This window comes from Sardina pilchardus, chromosome 10 (genome assembly GCF_963854185.1).
Source record: "Sardina pilchardus chromosome 10, fSarPil1.1, whole genome shotgun sequence".
Taxonomy (NCBI): Eukaryota; Metazoa; Chordata; class Actinopteri; order Clupeiformes; family Clupeidae; genus Sardina; species Sardina pilchardus.
In genome coordinates this window covers 3,722,571-3,742,613 of record NC_085003.1, presented here as the reverse complement: position 1 = coordinate 3,742,613, position 20,043 = coordinate 3,722,571, and the positions used below count along the sequence as shown (strand labels likewise).

General features: G+C 38.1%; 1 protein-coding gene across 1 annotated transcript in view; it reads left to right on the top strand.

Annotated features, from left to right (window-relative positions):
* Window positions 1-17,326, top strand: part of spg11 (SPG11 vesicle trafficking associated, spatacsin) — a 79,147-nt gene extending 61,821 nt beyond the window's left edge. The window contains exons 38-40 of the mRNA XM_062546598.1: window positions 9,936-10,091; window positions 14,726-14,877; window positions 16,956-17,326. Of these exons, the coding sequence (XP_062402582.1) occupies window positions 9,936-10,091; window positions 14,726-14,877; window positions 16,956-17,133 (486 nt within the window). The 3' untranslated portion in view covers window positions 17,134-17,326. The remainder of the gene's footprint in view (window positions 1-9,935; window positions 10,092-14,725; window positions 14,878-16,955) is intronic.
* The last annotated feature ends 2,717 nt before the right edge of the window (window positions 17,327-20,043 follow it).

The window sequence follows — 20,043 nt, the reverse complement described above, 5'->3', positions numbered from 1 at the left end:
CACCTGGACTGGCCATCTGGCATAAGATTCTAATTGCCCTATTATGATGTCATAATCACAATGTTAAGTCTATGGGGGAAATTTTAATAGTTTTTATTTAATAGTTCAAAAAGTATAAAAGTTACAAAGTTGAAAAATACATAGCTGAAGTCACCTAAGTAAGACCTACGCAGCGCAGTTTGAATGAAGTTTCTACGTTAAACGGTTGAAGCTGAATTGGACGCACAAAAACGTTAGAAGATAAATAAAAATAACTAGAAATGCAATTCCAAGGAATTACCAGTGCATGAAAATGCAAAAATAGATAGATAATGTAGATATGGTTACTAAGGTGTAGCTAGGGTAAACATGGTGGTTGCATAGTTCACAGAGAGTTGATAGTGTGAAGGTAGACAGTTTAAAGATGAAACGTTCCAGTTCTAACTTAACTAATGATTTCTATTCATGTTAAAATGTTGATTAGCTAACTTAGCTAATGATTTCTAGCAGTTACGCTAAAAATGCTTACTATGCTAGCAATGCTAACAATGCTAACCAGGTTGATTAGCTAACTTAACCGATGATTTCTAGCAGTAATGCTAAAAATGCTAACTATGCTAACAATGCTAAATTTGCTAACAATGCTAACCAGGTTGATTAGCTAACTTAGTTGATGATTTTTTGCAGTTATGCTAAAAATGCTAACAATGCTAACTATGCTAACCATGGTAACTAGCTAACTTGCTAGTGAGGACTTTTATTTTGAAACATTTGTTGCTAGGGTATCCATGGTGGCCACTATCAGGAAACAAGAAGTTACTGCAGTATAATCATGTTGGTTGCTATGGAAACGGCCATAAACACTTTTTAATGGTTGCTATGTTGGTTGCTAGGTACATGGAGGTTTCATGTAGTTGACTGGAGGCATAGTGGATGATAACTGACAGTTGGAATGGTTGAACAGTTCAATAGTTGAGTAGTTTCAATGGTTAAATGATTTAATAGTGTATTATTGCAGTGAGGACCTTTATTTTGAAACAGTTGTGGACAGAGGAAGTAGTGAAACAGGATCTGTAGTCTTAATGAGATTGTATGCTTAAAGCCTGAGACAGAAGGTGCTTCTCATAGCGTTTACGCGTCCTCTCTCGCTCCTCACTGATCTACATAAAGAATGATGGAGCGGCAACAATGGGATAGTCTAGCCCTTCTTCTATCTTTCTTTATGTAGATCATTGAGGATCGAGGATCGAGGGAGGACATATAAACGCTGCTTGAGAGGGACCCACAGTAAATACTTTAAAAGTTGTATGTAGATAGTCTAATTAATGTTGATAGATAGAATGTTTAATGGATGTTGATAGGCAGATTGTTTAATAGATATTGATTGACAGTTTAATGGGTGGATGAGTGAATGGTCTGAAGAAGATGAATGGATAGAAGGTTGGATGGAATGTGCCTTATATTCTTGTTAAGAGAGACACTGATACAGCTCTCTGAGAGTAGTTGACACAGGTGTAATCAATTTAACTGGCTAGTCTTAAGAGAGCCAGAGTATCTTCAAGCCTGAGACAGAGTAAATAATTTAAAAGTTGAATGTAGATAGTCTAATTAATGTTGATAGACAGAGAGTTTAATGGATGTTAGACAGATTGTTTAATAGATGTTGATAGACAGTTTAATGGGTGGATGAGTGAATGGTCTGAAGAAGATGAATGGATAGAATGTTGGATGGAATGTGCCTTATATTCTTGTAGAATGGAGAGACACAGCTCTCTACTGAGAGTAGTGGATACAGATACAGGTGTAATCAATTTAACTGGCTAGTCTTAAGAGAGCCAGCCTGAGACAGAGTAGATTGTTTAAAAGTTCAATGTAGAGCATCTAATTGATGTTGTTGATAGGCAGACTGTTTAGAATGGGTGGATGAGTGAATGGTTTGAAGAAGATGAATGGATATAAAGTTGGATGGAATTAGGAGGACTTATTTTGATACTGTTGTGCGCAGAGGATACAGGGGAACAGAATATGTAGTCTTCAGAGAGGAGCCTGAGAGAAACTGACAGTTGGTGCCCAGGTGGCTGACCAGCTGGGGTAACATTCTAATTGCTGCCGTGATGTCATAATGAGCAATGTTAAGTCTATGGGGGAAATGGTGATAGTTTTTAACTAATAGTTTAAAAAGTATAAAAGTTACAAAGTTGAAAAATATAAAGCACATATGGCATAAGCAAGACCTACGCAACAAAGTTTGAATGAAGTTTCTACGTTAAACGGTTGAAGCTGAATTGCGAGCGTTAGAAGAAGAAGTTTAATAATAACTAGAAATGCAATTCCAAGGAATTACCAGTGCATGAAAATGCAAAAATAGATAGATAATGTAGATATGGTTACTAAGGTGTAGCTAGGGTAAACATGGTGGTTGCATAGTTTACAGAGAGTTGATAGTGTGAAGGTAGACAGTTTAAAGATGAAACATTCCAGCTCTAACTTAACTAATGATTTCTATTCATGTTAAAATGTTGATTAGCTAACTTAGGTAATGATTTCTAGCAGTTATGCTAAAAATGTTAATTATGCTAGCAATGCTAACTTTACTAACAATGCTAACCAGGTTGATTAGCTAACTTAACCGATGATTTCTAGCAGTAATGCTAAAAATGCTAACTATGCTAACAATGCTAAATATGCTAACAATGCTAACCAGGTTGATTAACTAATTTAGTTGATGATTTTTTGCAGTTATGCTAAAAATGCTAACTATGCTAACAATGCTAACTATGCTAACCATGCTAACTAGCTAACTTCCTAGTGAGGACTTTTATTTTGAAACATTTGTTGCCAGGGTATCCATGGTGGCCACTATCAGGAAACAAGAAGTTACTGCAGTATAATCATGTTGGTTGCTATGGAAACGGTCATAAACACTTCATTTTAATGGTTGCTATGTTGGTTGCTAGGTACATGGAGGTTTCATGTAGTTGACTGGAGGCATAGTGGATGATAACTGACAGTTGGAATGGTTGAACAGTTCAATAGTTGAGTAGTTTCAATGGTTAAATGATTTAATAGTGTATTATTGCAGTGAGGACCTTTATTTTGAAACAGTTGTGGACAGAGGAAGTAGTGAAACAGGATCTGTAGTCTTAATGAGATTGTATGCTTAAAGCCTGAGACAGAAGGTGCTTCTCATAGCGTTTACGCGTCCTCTCTCGCTCCTCACTGATCTACATAAAGAATGATGGAGCGGCAACAATGGGATAGTCTAGCCCTTCTTCTATCTTTCTTTATGTAGATCATTGAGGATCGAGGATCGAGGGAGGACATATAAACGCTGCTTGAGAGGGACCCACAGTAAATACTTTAAAAGTTGTATGTAGATAGTCTAATTAATGTTGATAGATAGAATGTTTAATGGATGTTGATAGGCAGATTGTTTAATAGATATTGATTGACAGTTTAATGGGTGGATGAGTGAATGGTCTGAAGAAGATGAATGGATAGAAGGTTGGATGGAATGTGCCTTATATTCTTGTTAAGAGAGACACTGATACAGCTCTCTGAGAGTAGTTGACACAGGTGTAATCAATTTAACTGGCTAGTCTTAAGAGAGCCAGAGTATCTTCAAGCCTGAGACAGAGTAAATAATTTAAAAGTTGAATGTAGATAGTCTAATTAATGTTGATAGACAGAGAGTTTAATGGATGTTAGACAGATTGTTTAATAGATGTTGATAGACAGTTTAATGGGTGGATGAGTGAATGGTCTGAAGAAGATGAATGGATAGAATGTTGGATGGAATGTGCCTTATATTCTTGTAGAATGGAGAGACACAGCTCTCTACTGAGAGTAGTGGATACAGATACAGGTGTAATCAATTTAACTGGCTAGTCTTAAGAGAGCCAGCCTGAGACAGAGTAGATTGTTTAAAAGTTCAATGTAGAGCATCTAATTGATGTTGTTGATAGGCAGACTGTTTAGAATGGGTGGATGAGTGAATGGTTTGAAGAAGATGAATGGATATAAAGTTGGATGGAATTAGGAGGACTTATTTTGATACTGTTGTGCGCAGAGGATACAGGGGAACAGAATATGTAGTCTTCAGAGAGGAGCCTGAGAGAAACTGACAGTTGGTGCCCAGGTGGCTGACCAGCTGGGGTAACATTCTAATTGCTGCCGTGATGTCATAATGAGCAATGTTAAGTCTATGGGGGAAATGGTGATAGTTTTTAACTAATAGTTTAAAAAGTATAAAAGTTACAAAGTTGAAAAATATAAAGCACATATGGCATAAGCAAGACCTACGCAACAAAGTTTGAATGAAGTTTCTACGTTAAACGGTTGAAGCTGAATTGCGAGCGTTAGAAGAAGAAGTTTAACTAGAAATGCAATTCCAAGGAATTACCAGTGCATGAAAATGCAAAAATAGATAGATAATGTAGATATGGCTACTAAGGTGTAGCTAGGGTAAACATGGTGGTTGCATACTTTACAGAGAGTTGATAGTGTGAAGGTAGACAGTTTAAAGATGAAACATTCCAGTTCTAACTTAATTAATGATTTCTATTCATGTTAAAATGTTGATTAGCTAACTTAGCTAATGATTTCTAGCAGTTACGCTAAAAATGCTAATTATGCTAGCAATGCTAACTTTACTAACAATGCTAACCAGGTTGATTAGCTAACTTAACCGATGATTTCTAGCAGTAATGCTAAAAATGCTAACCATGCTAAATTTGTTAACAATGCTAACCAGGTTGATAAGCTAACTTAGTTGATGATTTTTTGTAGTTATGCTAAAAATGCTAACTATGCTAACTAGCTAACTTGCTAGTGAGGACTTTTATTTTGAAACATTTGTTGCTAGGGTATCCATGGTGGCCACTATCAGGAAACAAGAAGTTACTGCAGTATAATCATGTTGGTTGCTATGGAAACGGTCATAAACACTTAATTTTAATGGTTGCTATGTTGGCTGCTAGGTACATGGAGGTTTCATGTAGTTGACTGGAGGCATAGTGGATGATAACTGACAGTTGGAATGGTTGAACAGTTCAATAGTTGAGTAGTTTCAATGGTTAAATGATTTAATAGTGTATTATTGCAGTGAGGACCTTTATTTTGAAACAGTTGTGGACAGAGGAAGTCGTGAAACAGGATCTGTAGTCTTAATGAGATTGTATGCTTAAAGCCTGAGACAGAAGGTGCCTCTCATATAGGGTGCCTCTCAACATGCCTCCTCGATCCTCGATGCTCGATCCTCGAGGGGCGTTCCCACTGATTTATAACTAACACTGGATAGACTATTCCATTGTTTCCCCCCCATCATTCTTTATGTAGATCAGTGAGGATTGAGGCATCGAGGAGCGAGGGAGGACGTATAAACGCTGCATGAGAGGCACCTATAGCGTTTACGCGTCCTGTCTCGCTCCTCACTGATCTACATAAAGAATGATGGAGCGGCAACAATGGGATAGTCTAGCCCTTCTTCTATCTTGAGGATCGAGGAGCGAGGGAGGACATATAAATGCTGCTTGAGAGGGACCCACAGTAAATACTTTAAAAGTTGTATGTAGATAGTCTAATTAATGTTGATAGACAGAATGTTTAATGGATGTTGATAGGCAGATTGTAAATAGATATTGATTGACAGTTTAATGGGTGGATGAGTGAATGGTCTGAAGAAGATGAATGGATAGAAGGTTGGATGGAATGTGCCTTATATTCTTGTTAAGAGAGACACTGATACAGCTCTCTGAGAGTAGTTGATACAGGTGTAATCAATTTAACTGGCTAGTCTTAAGAGCGCCAGAGTGTACGTTTAAGCCTGAGACAGAGTAAATCATTTAAAAGTTGAATGTAGCTAGTCTAATTAATGTTGATAGACAGAGAGTTTAATGGATGTTGATAGACAGATTGTTTAATAGATGTTGATAGACAGTTTAATGGGTGGATGAGTGAATGGTCTGAAGAAGATGAATGGATAGAATGTTGGATGGAATGTGCCTTATATTCTTGTAGAATGGAGAGACACAGCTCTCTACTGAGAGTAGTGGATACAGATACAGGTGTAATCAATTTAACTGGCTAGTCTTAAGAGAGCCAGCCTGAGACAGAGTAGATTGTTTAAAAGTTGAATGTAGAACGTCTAATTGATGTTGATAGGCAGACTGTTTAGAATGGGTGGATGAGTGAATGGTTTGAAGAAGATGAATGGATATAAAGTTGGATGGAATTAGGAGGATTTATTTTGGATACTGTTGTGCACAGAGGATACAGGGGAACAGAATATGTAGTCTTCAGAGAGATTGCCTGAGAGAAACTGACAGTTGGTGCCCAGGTGGCTGACCAGCTGGAGTAAGATTCTAATTGCTGCCGTGATGTCATAATGAGCAATGTTAAGTCTATGGGGGAAATTGTAATAGTTTTTAACTAATAGTTTAAAAAGTATAAAAGTTACATAGTTGAAAAGTCATAGCACACATGTCCTAAGTAAGACCTACGTAACGCAGTTTGAATGAAGTTTCTACGTTAAACGGTTCTAGCTGATTTGCGTGCGTTAGAAGAAGAATAATAAGAAGAAGTTGCGGAAGAAGACTTGGAATAACAGTACAGTGCATTTTCATGCACTGTAATAATAACTAGAAATGCAATTCCAAGGAATTACCAGTGCATGAAAATGCAAAAATAGATAGATAATGTAGATATGGTTACTAAGGTGTAGCTAGGGTAAACATGGTGGTTGCATAGTTTACAGAGAGTTGATAGTGTGAAGGTAGACAGTTTAAAGATGAAACATTCCAGCTCTAACTTAACTAATGATTTCTATTCATGTTAAAATGTTGATTAGCTAACTTAGGTAATGATTTCTAGCAGTTATGCTAAAAATGTTAATTATGCTAGCAATGCTAACTTTACTAACAATGCTAACCAGGTTGATTAGCTAACTTAACCGATGATTTCTAGCAGTAATGCTAAAAATGCTAACTATGCTAACAATGCTAAATATGCTAACAATGCTAACCAGGTTGATTAACTAATTTAGTTGATGATTTTTTGCAGTTATGCTAAAAATGCTAACTATGCTAACAATGCTAACTATGCTAACCATGCTAACTAGCTAACTTCCTAGTGAGGACTTTTATTTTGAAACATTTGTTGCCAGGGTATCCATGGTGGCCACTATCAGGAAACAAGAAGTTACTGCAGTATAATCATGTTGGTTGCTATGGAAACGGTCATAAACACTTCATTTTAATGGTTGCTATGTTGGTTGCTAGGTACATGGAGGTTTCATGTAGTTGACTGGAGGCATAGTGGATGATAACTGACAGTTGGAATGGTTGAACAGTTCAATAGTTGAGTAGTTTCAATGGTTAAATGATTTAATAGTGTATTATTGCAGTGAGGACTTTTATTTTGAAACAGTTGTGGACAGAGGAAACAGTTAACAGGATATGTAGTCTTCTGAGAGACTGTATGCTTAAAGCCAGAGAAACTGACAGTTGGTGCCCAGGTGGCCGGCCACCTGGCGTAAGATTCTAATTGCTGCCGTGATGTCATAATGAGCAATGTTAAGTCTATGGGGAAATAGCTCAGTGTTAAATCTATGGGGAAATCGTTTTTTAATTCATAGTTTAAAAAGTATAAAAGTTACAAAGTTGAAAAATACAAAGCACACATGGCATAAGCAAGACCTACGCAACAACGTTTGAATGAAGTTTCTACGTTAAACGGTTGAAGCTGAATTGCGAGCGTTAGAAGAAGAAGAATAAGAAGCCTAGGAAGAACAGTACAGTGCATTTTCATGCACTGTAATAAGAAGAAACAGGATAACAGTAGAGTGCATTTTCATGCACTCTAATAAGAAGCCTAGGAAGAACAGTACAGTGCATTTTCATGCACTGTAATAAGAAAACTTGGAATAACAGTATAGTGCATTTTCATGCACTATAATAAGAAGCCTAGGAAGAACAGTACAGTGCATTTTCATGCACTGTAATAATAGATAGATAAGTGTCTTGCAACCCAACACTTGGCTAGACCTTGGTTTCATGGCCTAGGTAGGTTAGCAACACTGGGTTTGAGAGCATGGACTGTATAGAGTAAACAGAAATAAAATCCTGCATGGAATTTATCTGGAAGTACTGAAGGTAGGGGCAAGCTACCTCTGCTGATGAATTTAAACATAAACACCAAAAAGCGCAATTTCCTGTGAATACATAGTGGGGGTTCATTATTATTTCCAAACAATGTTTTAAAACCAAAGCGGGAAAAGGAGAAAAGAACCAGAGGAGCAGTGGTACGTTTTCCAGGGAATAGGGAAACACAGAATATCACTAAAGAATCTAGAGCATGATTTTTAATGACTGACACTTCAGACAATGCAGCTAATAGCATTGCATCTGCATTCTGTAACGTCCATCTAACTACTAATCAACAATGTGCCTCTTACCATTTATGCAAATGCATCAGTGCCAAAATACATCAACCTGTCTGAAAGCTGGAGAAGCCAATAATATGCATTTAAATTTGTTGAATCAATTAATCTCTTGTAGAAAGTTAACTGGGCCCGTATTCACAAAGATTTTTATCTTAGCACTAAGAGTACTCCTAAATCGCACTAACAGATATTAGCTAGGAGTTTTCTCTTAAAAGTTATTCACAAAGCCTTTCAGACCTATTTTTAGTAGGAGAAAAGAAACGACAACTCCTAAACTAATAGTGAGTCTTCGTTGCTATGGTTGACGTCATTACTCATGCCCGAGCTTGATTAAAGTGACCACCTTGATTGGCTGATATAACGCGGGAATGATGGCAAAAACCTCCCCTACGATGACGAGTTGAGTGACAGGTGTTAGGTCTTGTGAGAATGCGTGTGCTATGTCGGGCGTGAAGGATGGAGAATAAATTGGCATAGCCTAAATTAATAAAGAGAAAAGCAAATAGCCTAGGCATAATGAAACACTACTGGAGCAGTATATTTGCAACATGTTTTAATTTAAGAGGAGAAACGATTTAATTTAATTAGGCACAATGAGACGTTACATTTAGTTTACATGCAATGGTGGTTTTGGTTGTCAGTGGCATTATTGCATTGGCATCCTTAGTTGCAATGCACAATTATTTCCCTTGTATGACGGCTCCTGTAACCGCACGTTCATTTAAAAACATCACAACGTGAAATGCCACTAAAAGCGGTTTGTGAATAGGTCTTAGTGAGTTAGAAGTCCTCTCGAGTTCTTTTTAGCTGTCCTAAACTTAGGAGCTCCTTTTAGGCTTAAAATGCTTTGTGAATAACTTTTAGTGAAAAAAATAGGAGTCCTAAAGTTAGGAGTAACACGCCCATTATTTTTAGTAGTTTCTCCTAAATTCGCCAGTTAGGAGCTACTTTTAGCCTTAGAATTCTTTGTGAACACGGGCACTGATGAATAGTGTATGATATGCTCGTGCTCACATATTAATTGGGGCTGAAAGTATTGACAGAAGATAGAAACATAAATCCAATGAAACAATGCTTTTCAAAAAAGCTTTTCATGACTCATCTTGTTCAGTCGCCATCGCCTGCTTGGCTGGCATCTGCATTTGCTTCATGTCAGTCATGTCACAGCCATTATATTATCCATGGCCTAAATGACCATCCTAGACATGCAAGGATATGGAGACATCATGAAATCCTGTGAGCCTGGCCAAGAGAGGCCAAGTGATGTGATAAGATAATGTTAACATCAAACAGAACAATTCTGAAGGTCAGAGCCAAAACCAAGATAGCTGTGAACGTGCCCTTAGGCTTCTAGACATGTCATTGGCCAAAACACGTGTTTTACATGACTTTCCCTTTTAAAAGTCACACTGTAGCAACTAGGGTGGGCATACATTTTGGTTGTAAAAAGCCTGTTGGATACTATGTAGTCCTTTTCAATAGTTCACTCATCCTCTCTGTCCCCTGGCCTCTGCAGGATTCGTGTGTGCGCCAGGCCGTGCGTTGTGTGAAAATGGCTAAGCTTGTCACTCTGCAGCTTCACCTCCTCAATCATGGTCACAGTCAACGTGTCATCAACTTACACCAATCAGAGCTGCTGACAGTCATCCTGGAGCTGCCCCACTGTTACCAGGTATGGACTCGTATTCTTTTCCATGTAGGTCATACTATGCCAAATCAGCCAAAATCTAGGAAATGTCTGAATTAAGGTCACATGAAATGGGGGGGGGGGGGGGGGGGGGGGACATGCAGGGCACTTTGGAACCATTTAAGTTTTATTCAGAGCATCTTTCTTTCTTCTTAAAGTATGTGATTCCATTGTCAGACATACAGTCATGGCTGAAATTGTTGGCACCCATGCTAAAGTTGGCTAAAAAGAGGAATATAAAATCATCTTTTGGAAATTGATTTTAATGGCTTACTGTATTTTCCGGACTATAAGTCGCTCCTGAGTATAAGTCGCATCAGTCAGAAAATGCGTCATGAAAAGGAAAAAGCCATATATAAGTCGCACCGGACTATAAGTCGCATTTAGAAATGTATTCCACAAAATCTTAGCCAAAAACAGGCAGAAGCTATGTAACTGGACACAGAGGCCAAAATATTAATATTATGAAGAGAAAGAGTGAATAGCGATAATGAAGGCAGCTCCAAAGGCCCTGAACGTCAATGTAAAGCGATTCACAATAGATTCACTGAAAGATTATGCTGAAGTGGTACCGAACATTTAACTAAAATGTGGAGAATATAACCTACTTTGCAGTCAAGCATTTTGGGGAATGTGGTTTTAAAAAGACATGCAGGAAGGATGAAAGACAACGCTGCTGCAGCTGGGCGATAGAGGAGGGTCCGACGGTATTTTTAAAGCAATTTACAATGTGGAGTCACAGGCTGGCAGCAGGTGAAATGCTTAGGAGATGAAAAACGACACACACAAAGGATGAACGGCAAGGAATAGGGCCCGACATTAATAGTAAAGCAATTTACAAAAGACTCAGTGAATGAAAATGCTGATGTGATACACGAATAAACATGTGGAGAGTAGGGATGTCACGAGAACCGATACTTGCGATACCTCTCGATTCTAAAATGAAAAAACACTGACGATGCCTATTTTTTTGAAGCACCTTAAGCACCGACGCCAGCATAAGCATCGGTGCTGCGACTCTTCCGGAACTGATGGGGGCAATACAGTGTTTCCCACACATTGACTAATTTGTGGTGATGCGCCACAGATTCAGCACAGGCCGCCACATATTGCGTTTCGTTACTTTTTTTTATTTACTTATCTATTTTTTAACGGTATTGAAAAACACGCAACATTCGTTAAGCTGAATTTCCTTTCCCTGCTCTCCCTCTGTCACTCACGCGTCTGTCTCTCATGCACACACATATGCACACACACACACAGCCTCTCCCTACGTGCACACAGCGTCTGTCTCCATGAAAACCAACCAGATCATTCCTGGAAGCGTGGTCGTACTGATGCACCTCACGCTGCCCGGGTGGAAGCATATAGTTCTTCCGCAACTTTTGTAGATTATACGTGCAACTTTACCAAACAGTAAAAGTAAACTTGTTCTCCTTGGCCCGCTCTCGTACGTGCTCAATGGACACCCGCCCACGACATGCACATTTAATCCAAATAAAACATTCACAATCGTGAACGCAATGACGCACAGAAGACGACTAGCTAAATTGCTGTTTAAAATCCGGTTAGCATCATTAGCTAGTCTGCTGCAGACATTAAAACTCTTGCATTCAAGTTGACTGACCATCTCAATACCAATGTTTTTCAACTCCAAGACTTAAAAGGTTCTGTCCCAAGGAGAAAAAGTAGCTTACCTTGAAACTTAAACACATGTGGGGAAACTGAACAGTCCAACCAGAGTATGATAAGCTTAGCCTGCTACTTTGTTTACAAAATGTTGAGGCTTCAACCAGACAGCTGAATTTAAGAGGTGGAGTTGTAATATGAATAAGCTATAATCTGCATAAAGTTTGCTGCTAATGAAGATCAGAAATTTCATATAGAATGTATAAATAGTTAGAGAATGTATGTGTGTTTCAAATAAAGACTTTACATCTTGTAAAAAAAATCATTCACATTATATGAAAGCAGAGCGATAAAAAGGAGATAAGTTGTTGGTTTTTATACAATCCATTAGAAAAGTGATTTAATTAATTATGTGTAAGCCTATGTGATATGCTCGCAATTGGATACTGTATTCTGTTATGCTCTGTATGTTATAGAAATTATATTTCAGTATTCTGCAAATATTTCAATAAAGAAATTCATTAAGTAGCCTACATGGGATTTTAGAAAATCCTTTTTTTTAACGATAGTATCGAATTTGGCATCGAGAATCGTGTAATTTTACTGGTATTGGCACCGACTACTGATTTTTTGGTATCGTGACACCCCTAGTGGAGAGTGCAATACAATCAAGCATTTTGGGGCGACATGGAGTCACAAGCTGGCAGCAGATGATATACTCACGAGATACAAAGACGCAGTTTTAAAAGAATGCGCAAAGGAAGCTGAGGTGAGGCCCGACGCCTAATTATAAAGAAATTTTTTAAGAATTCCGGGAAGGAAAATACTAATGTTGTACACAAACATTTAGCTAAAAATATGGACAATGCAATCAATCATTTTGGGCGATGTGGAGTCACAAGTCGGCAGCAGAGCAAAATACTCGCGGGAGGCTTATTAGGCTACAGATTGTTTTCATCGGGGTTTGTCTGTCTGTTAGTAAGATAACTTAAAAACGTGGATGGATCTCCAAACGAAGGATGAATGGCAAAGGAGCAAGGCCAGAGCCCGACCTTAATTGTTAAGCAGTTGGCAAAAGATTTAATGAACAAACATGCTGATGTGGTAGGCCATGAAAATTTAGTTAAAAATGTGGAGAATGCAATGCAGTCAAGCATTTTGGGCGATTTGGACTCTAATTTAGCCGGCAGAGCAAATAGCCTACTCGAGGGAGGCTTAGGCTATTTCGAAATTTACTTCACAGCGTCCAAGAAAATAGGCCTACATGAGGAAATTCAAGATAAATAGGCCTACACTAATGTTATATTATACAACTACCATGGCCCAACACTTTACCGAGTCCAACAGCCAGCAAACATTCGCGGGAGCTCAGAAATTCAGCTTCAAAGAATTACAAACATTTAATGGAAACTGGAAGATAGGCCAGCAATAGAACACAATTTCATATTAATAAATTAACATAGCCTAACACTTAATAGATTCCAACAGGCAAAAAAAAATAAAAAAAATCATATATATTTTTAATAAATTTCATATATAAGTCGCACCTGACTATAAGTCGCAGGGCCAGCCAAAACATGAAAAAAAGTGTGACTTATAGTCCGGAAAATACGGTAAGTAAATTTATTTTTAAAGGCCACTTATTTCATGGATTCAGGATACTATGCATCCTGATTAAGTTCAGAGAACTAAAATAGCCCCACATCATCACACACCCTTCACCATACCTAGAGATTGACATGGTGTTTTGTTCGGTTTTGTTCAGTTAGCCTATTAGCTGGTTTGATTTGCATTGAGCTCAATGAGCATCAAACAGGCTAATAGGCTAACTGAACAAAACTGAACAAAACACCATGCCCATCTCTAGGTATGGTGAAGAGTGTGTGATGATGTGGGCCAATTTTAGTTCTTAAGACCAAGGGAACTTTATCAGGATGCATAGTATCCTGGATCCATGAATCCATGTGTGTTAAATTCCCATAGGGTTACATAGAGGTACCAAAATGTTTGACCCCAGTATTTTAGGAAGAACATTTATTTATTTATGATACATTATTCATTCACAAAGAAAATTGGTCACATCAGCAGGCTGTGAATGCATATGTTATTTAAGTTGTAAGGAAATATGAAAAATAGAAATGAGTGGCAGACTATGTTAAGCACAAATTCTTCATTTGATCATGAGTGGCACTCAGTTTTCGTGTTTACCATCATTGCGATAATAGTTGAGATGCCCTGTAAGTTGGATCTGCTGCTGCAAAAAAATAAAAATGAATGGGTTTTCTTTGGCCTGTGCTACATTTTCCATGAAGATATGTGAAAATCTGGCCAGTAATTCTTGCAAAACACTGCTTAGACTGATTAGCAATTTATTTAAGTACTGGGCCATTGGTCCTCGGATGCCTATCAGTCCTACATCTGCTCCAAACTAGCGGATCTATGACTCACTCAGCTAGCGCTAACGTAATTCGGTAGTGGCCTGTCTCTTGGCTCTTTTGAGGTGCAAGCGGGCATTGTTTTAATGCGATTTCCGCTCCAGGCATTCTAGGAGCACGGCCTGCTATTTAGCCAAACATGCTCTTAACATTACACACAAGCATAACAATCATACTGATAGGCGAACTAGTGAAACATTAACACAGCAGACATAGACAATTTTTTTGGAGTATTACATTGAAGTTGTTGATAGAGGGGGTGTGGCTTCACCCCTACGTCCAATGTCTATTCTACCCAGCTAATGTGTGACATGATGAAAATAATGTAGCCTAAGATCTGTGAGGTGTATGACACTGAAGCTTTTTGCCTGTCTTTTAATGTTTTGTTTTGGTAGAAATGAGTCCTCAACATTTTTTTAAATAATTTTCCTTTTATTCTAAACAATGAACAAATCATGGGTGTAGTTTTTGTGCATTAATTAGTCAATTATGCTATTAACTGCTCTGATCTGAAATTCTCTATTTTGTTGATCTGTTTCACTTTTTTTCTACAAGGTATTTGTGGTCACAGAAGCCTATGATTACAGTCCAGACTGGGCAGAGGTTTTGTACCAGAAGATCATCCTCAAAGGGGACTTCTTGTTCCTTGAAGAATTTAAGCTCTACAGACCACTACAAGCCAGTCTTTTTGAGGAGATTTCCAAAAAGTATGTGTGTGGGTATGGGTGTGGGTGTGTCAGTCAGTGGTGTGTAGGTCCGATCACAAGTGGCTCGATATTTAAATCAACTCGAATCACAAATATTAATTAAGACAAAATGACCTTCTGGGGTCCAACCCGCTTATTTACGCTTGTGGTTAATGTAGCCTAACATACAGTGTATCTTTATTGAGCTATGTGAAACTTTTATATAAACAGGAACAAAGCTTTACTGAAGTTAAAGCATATACAATGTTTAAAGTCACAGACACAATGAATTAAGGTAACTAATGAAACATGACTCAACATTCATACCAACACTTTCATGAATGTGGAAGACAAAACGTCAAAAACTTGTCAAAATAAAAGTCCAACAATCTAGTAATCCATATACAGGGTATTCTAAAACGGATAGTTCCGGTCCTTGATTGTGATTGGCTGAATCGCGTTCGATGCCGTTGTAAATATCACGATAAACTCACACCTTGACCGCATTTCGTTCTATAGTAATGCACTACCACAAAACTAGTACAAAAGTTAGAGTGGCTGCGTCTTGTTGTTGCATGGCAACCATTCATAAGGAGGGAATATATTTCTTCGCGGAAGAAAGATTATCTATGAATACATTGTTACATTGTCGTTGCTGTGCCTTCGTTTCATGAAATCTTGCTAGATCGACGTAGTAACCGTTTTAGAAAAGCAATAAGCCACTCGAGTCCGTGGGTTATACTGTATAATCGAACAGCTAAGGGGGTTTTAGGCACTCCGCTTCGCGTCGTGCCTAACAACGCCCCTTAGCTGTTCGATTATACAGTATAACCCACGGCCTCTCGGGGGTTATTGCTTAATTATGAATCCTCTCCAGCGTTTGTAAACATCTCATGAATATTTTATGAAGTCCACTTCAAATTTCACTCTACTACACGGGTTGTCAGGTATTCATCATACTGGGAACTGAACTACTGACCATCTGTGGACTTCTGAATGGTTGGACATTGCTGTTTTATATATCTATAGATACAGTCATTGGTGTAGACAATTATGCATTCTTCAGAGCTTACTATCATAAAATAAACAAACAGACAAACAAAAAACTAAAGTCTTCTGGACACTGGACTTCCCCGTTGACTAAGATGTGACATGATCAGGTTGGCTAAAATAAAAAAGACAGATAGTTGGACTTTTATTTTGACAAGTTTTTGACGTTTTGTCTTCCACATTCATGAAAGGGTTGGTATGAATGTTGAGTCAATGTTTCATGAATCAGTCATGAATGCTTCATGTGCAGTTCATGACAGCTGTTATGAATGTGTTATGAATGAACCCGTCAAGTAAAGTGTTACCAGTAACGTTCATACGCATACAAATGCACAAACCTACCATAGCCTACACATACTGTAGATGGCTGTGTGTAGTCTGTATACCATAACATTTATTCCAGCAGGTGCCCTTTACCCATGAACATCCCTTATCAAATGCTCACAAGCACTGGCTGTAGGATAACATTTTAGGCTACACATGGCCTGTGTCGGATCATGATATACTGGTAGGCTAGGTGGCAAAGTATCATTATTATACTGAGTGACTTGTCATTAGGTCTTGTGTCTAGCCTAAAAAGCTGTTCCAGGTCAGTGCACCTCATATAAAGCAGTTACTCAGTTAGACAGGGTCTGACTTTGCGGCTGTTATGCTTTTAAACGGCTTCACAAAAAGTGCATAGAGCTTAACCAGCACTACTGTCATCTTCTTTAAGAACCTTTCCAGATACTTCCCATATTCGCTCTTCCCAGAGGAGTGTATTTATCATTTTAAATTATCTCTTCTCTACCGTCTCCATCTTCATCCTTCTATTACACAGGTAGCCTATGTGGCAAGTTCATACAGCATTGATATTGATATATATATATCGAATTGGCCCGCCCACAAATGGCCTGAATATCACTAAAATATTGTTTTATGTCTCATAACTACGGTATCCTGTGGATGACTGCTCCATTTCAGGCAACCTGCACACCACTGGTGTGTGTGTGTGCAATTTTCATGATGAAATTATTTTGGTGTAAAATTAATTGTCATGTTTTTTCTAGGTTGACACAACACAGGCCCCCAAATGCCAGTCAAAACTTGAAGAAATTACTTCAGCACTGTGAGGATATCTACATATGCTATAAGCTGGCGTATGATCACAAGTTTTTTGATGTGGCCAACATGCTTCTACAAGACTCTAAAACTAGTAGCTATCTTAATGACAGGTTAATCAGTTGATTTTAGGGGAGCATGTGTCAAAATGCATTGAGGATTTGTTTTTCATTGCAGTGCCATTTACAGCAGAATACGATAAAAAGATTTCTATTTATATATATTTCATGATTCATGGTTTGTAAAATTTACCTTGACTTCTAGAGAGTGAATAAGCAGTGACAAGCTTTTGTAATAAACTTTCATGCGAACATGTAAACAGCTGTGACAGTTTCTTAGTTCATTTGTTTGTTACTTGTGTCCTCATACTTTTAGTAATATGATTATCATTCACCATGTCGTAAAATTGTGTTTCCCCAACGTTTTCCTCTTGTGGCACACTATTTACTTAGAGAAAATTTTTACGGCAACACAATAGAGGAGAACAAGGTAATAAAACAACTAATAGATATCATTGTGAAACTCTCAGAGTTGGTCAACGTTGAGACAATAACTTTTTGTATCTATACTTATCTATTTAAACATATTTTGTAGGGTGTTAGGATTTCCTTGGTTTTTACATTAGTGTGTTTAAAGCAGGTGAGGATGTTTATCTATAAAATGCATTTACTAGACTAGATAACTCAGTCTGTCTGCAGTAGATTACTCTGCAGTGCAGTAGAGCTCTCAGCTGTTCAAAAGAAATGTAAAATTGACCAGATATATTTTTCTTCAATGTTGAATCCATCTCAGAAAACCAATAGGCTAACTGGGTATACATTTTTCACTGCAAAAAAATGTTAGGTTAAGAATCTAAAGATAAAAAAATATATTTGGGGGCCGAGCAGCGAAACTGCGAAGGCACCCATTGAGTTACTAGCTTTTCCTATTATTATTATTATTATGCCACTGTCATTGGAGTCTATGGCAGCCCTAAAAAGTGCTGAAATGTGGCAGAAAGTTTCGAGACACTCCACTGACCACTCACACTCATTTACGGATCTCTAGCGCTTCCAATGGGGCAAAATATGGCCGAAAATTGAACCGCTCGGTCGAAAATTATGAAATTTAGTGCACTGAATCAGGACTGTCCCATAATCACTTGCAAATTTACAGAACTCTATGCTCAACACTCTAGCGCCACCAATTGGTCGAACCTGGACTTGCATTCACGCAGACCATTGATACAGTAGGTGCGTCCTATTTTTAAAAATCAGGCACCGTTGGAGTCCTTGGAGTTCAGTGACCCCCATTACATCCCTTTCCGCCATATTAGACATCCGCTATATTGGATTTAGTCCGAACTCAGCAGTCAATCAAATTTCATTCGATTTTCACAGAACTTGGCGGAGATGATCTTCAGACCGAGCCACACAATAGTCCGTGGATTTTTTCAATTTCAACTTTGTTTGTCTGTGACAGCCAATCAAATATAGAGACGAAACTGCCAAGCAAGAAGTGGACTAACATCTCGTTGACGCTTTGAGTAAACATCACAAAACTCGTCACCATTAGTCAGGACACTGTCCCAATCACTCACAGCAATTCTTATGCATATACGTTGATACGTTGGCTCTAGCGCCACCACCAGTTCAATGTTGGACATGCATATATGCATGTGATCCTTGACTCTTTTGTCGGATTTTCACAATTGAGGTAACATCTGAATCCTTGGGCCATCTCGAGTTCATCGAGCCCTACAGGGGGCATTGCGATACAGGAAGTGAGCTCGTATCTCAGCAATGCTTTGATGTATGACAGCCAAACTTGGTACAAACTCGGTACCTGATTGCGATGACATAGTAGGAAATTGGCATCATTTGGCCTCTATAGGGGGGCGCTGTAATATAGGAAGTGAGCTTGTATCTCAGCAGCGCTCTGATGTACTAAAGCCAACCTTGGTACAGGGACTTGGTACTTGATTGTGAGAACGTGAATGGAGATTTCTGAAATTTGGCCTCCAGGGGCGCTGTAATAAAGTAGATGAGCTTATATCTCAGCCATTTTTTATACAGTTGCTATCAAAGTTTCTGTGAGTGCTTGCTCATGCCATGGCAACACCATTCCTGCTAGTGCACTGCTGGGCCCCCACATTGCTGCTTGCAGCTATATTTTGTATTGTTTTTAGCCTGAGGAGACTTACCTAGTGCTCTCTCGAAAGACTTTGACTTATTTTAAGGAGTCTTATCAAGACACCTTTGCTCAACGCACTGGCAGCCAAATTTGTTCGTTTTAAATTTGCTTGTTTTCAGGATAAGACATCTAAAACAAGTCAAACTCCTCTTAGATTGAGTCAAATGATTTTACAAGAAAGAGCTAAGTCACTTTATACTGAAATCAATACCAATAGATGTGTTGATCTTGATATACTGTAAGATTCATAGCACTTGTTTAGATTTCATTAGATACTGTAAGTAGTTTTTGCCATATTCAAACGTACTGAGGATTTTTTTCCTTCAGAATCCATGTTCTCCATGGTATCCTCGTCCCAGATTTTGCATGCAGTAGGCTAGAGAGGGATATACAGTACAGTACAAGGATGGGGTGAATAGAGATATACACACTAAAACAAATTGTGTATGTGCTAGGTTATCATTTGACAAGGAGACAATTCAGTAATTTCAGTATTTAAATAGTAATGTCTACATGGTATTAATGTCTGTACAGTGTAGAAGTATCCTAAAATGTGTATGAAGGAACAAAATGAGTCAATCTAGTGGTCTACTTGTTAAAATTAAGAGGTGAGGAATGTTGCCCTCATTTACCCTGAGTGTTTCCAATTATTCTACATAGAATAGATTCCACACTAACAGGCTTGAACTTTCCTTTCTAATATGAATGTTGTAGGCTATCATATTAGAAAAAATCCTAAAATATTTTAATAAATTATTATGAATTTATTTTTGTTAGTTAGCTAGTTAGTCAGTTATTCAGGACCTACATTCTCTCCATGTGCTTTGCCAAAACTGAGGAACATGTTCTTGAGAAGAGGAAGAA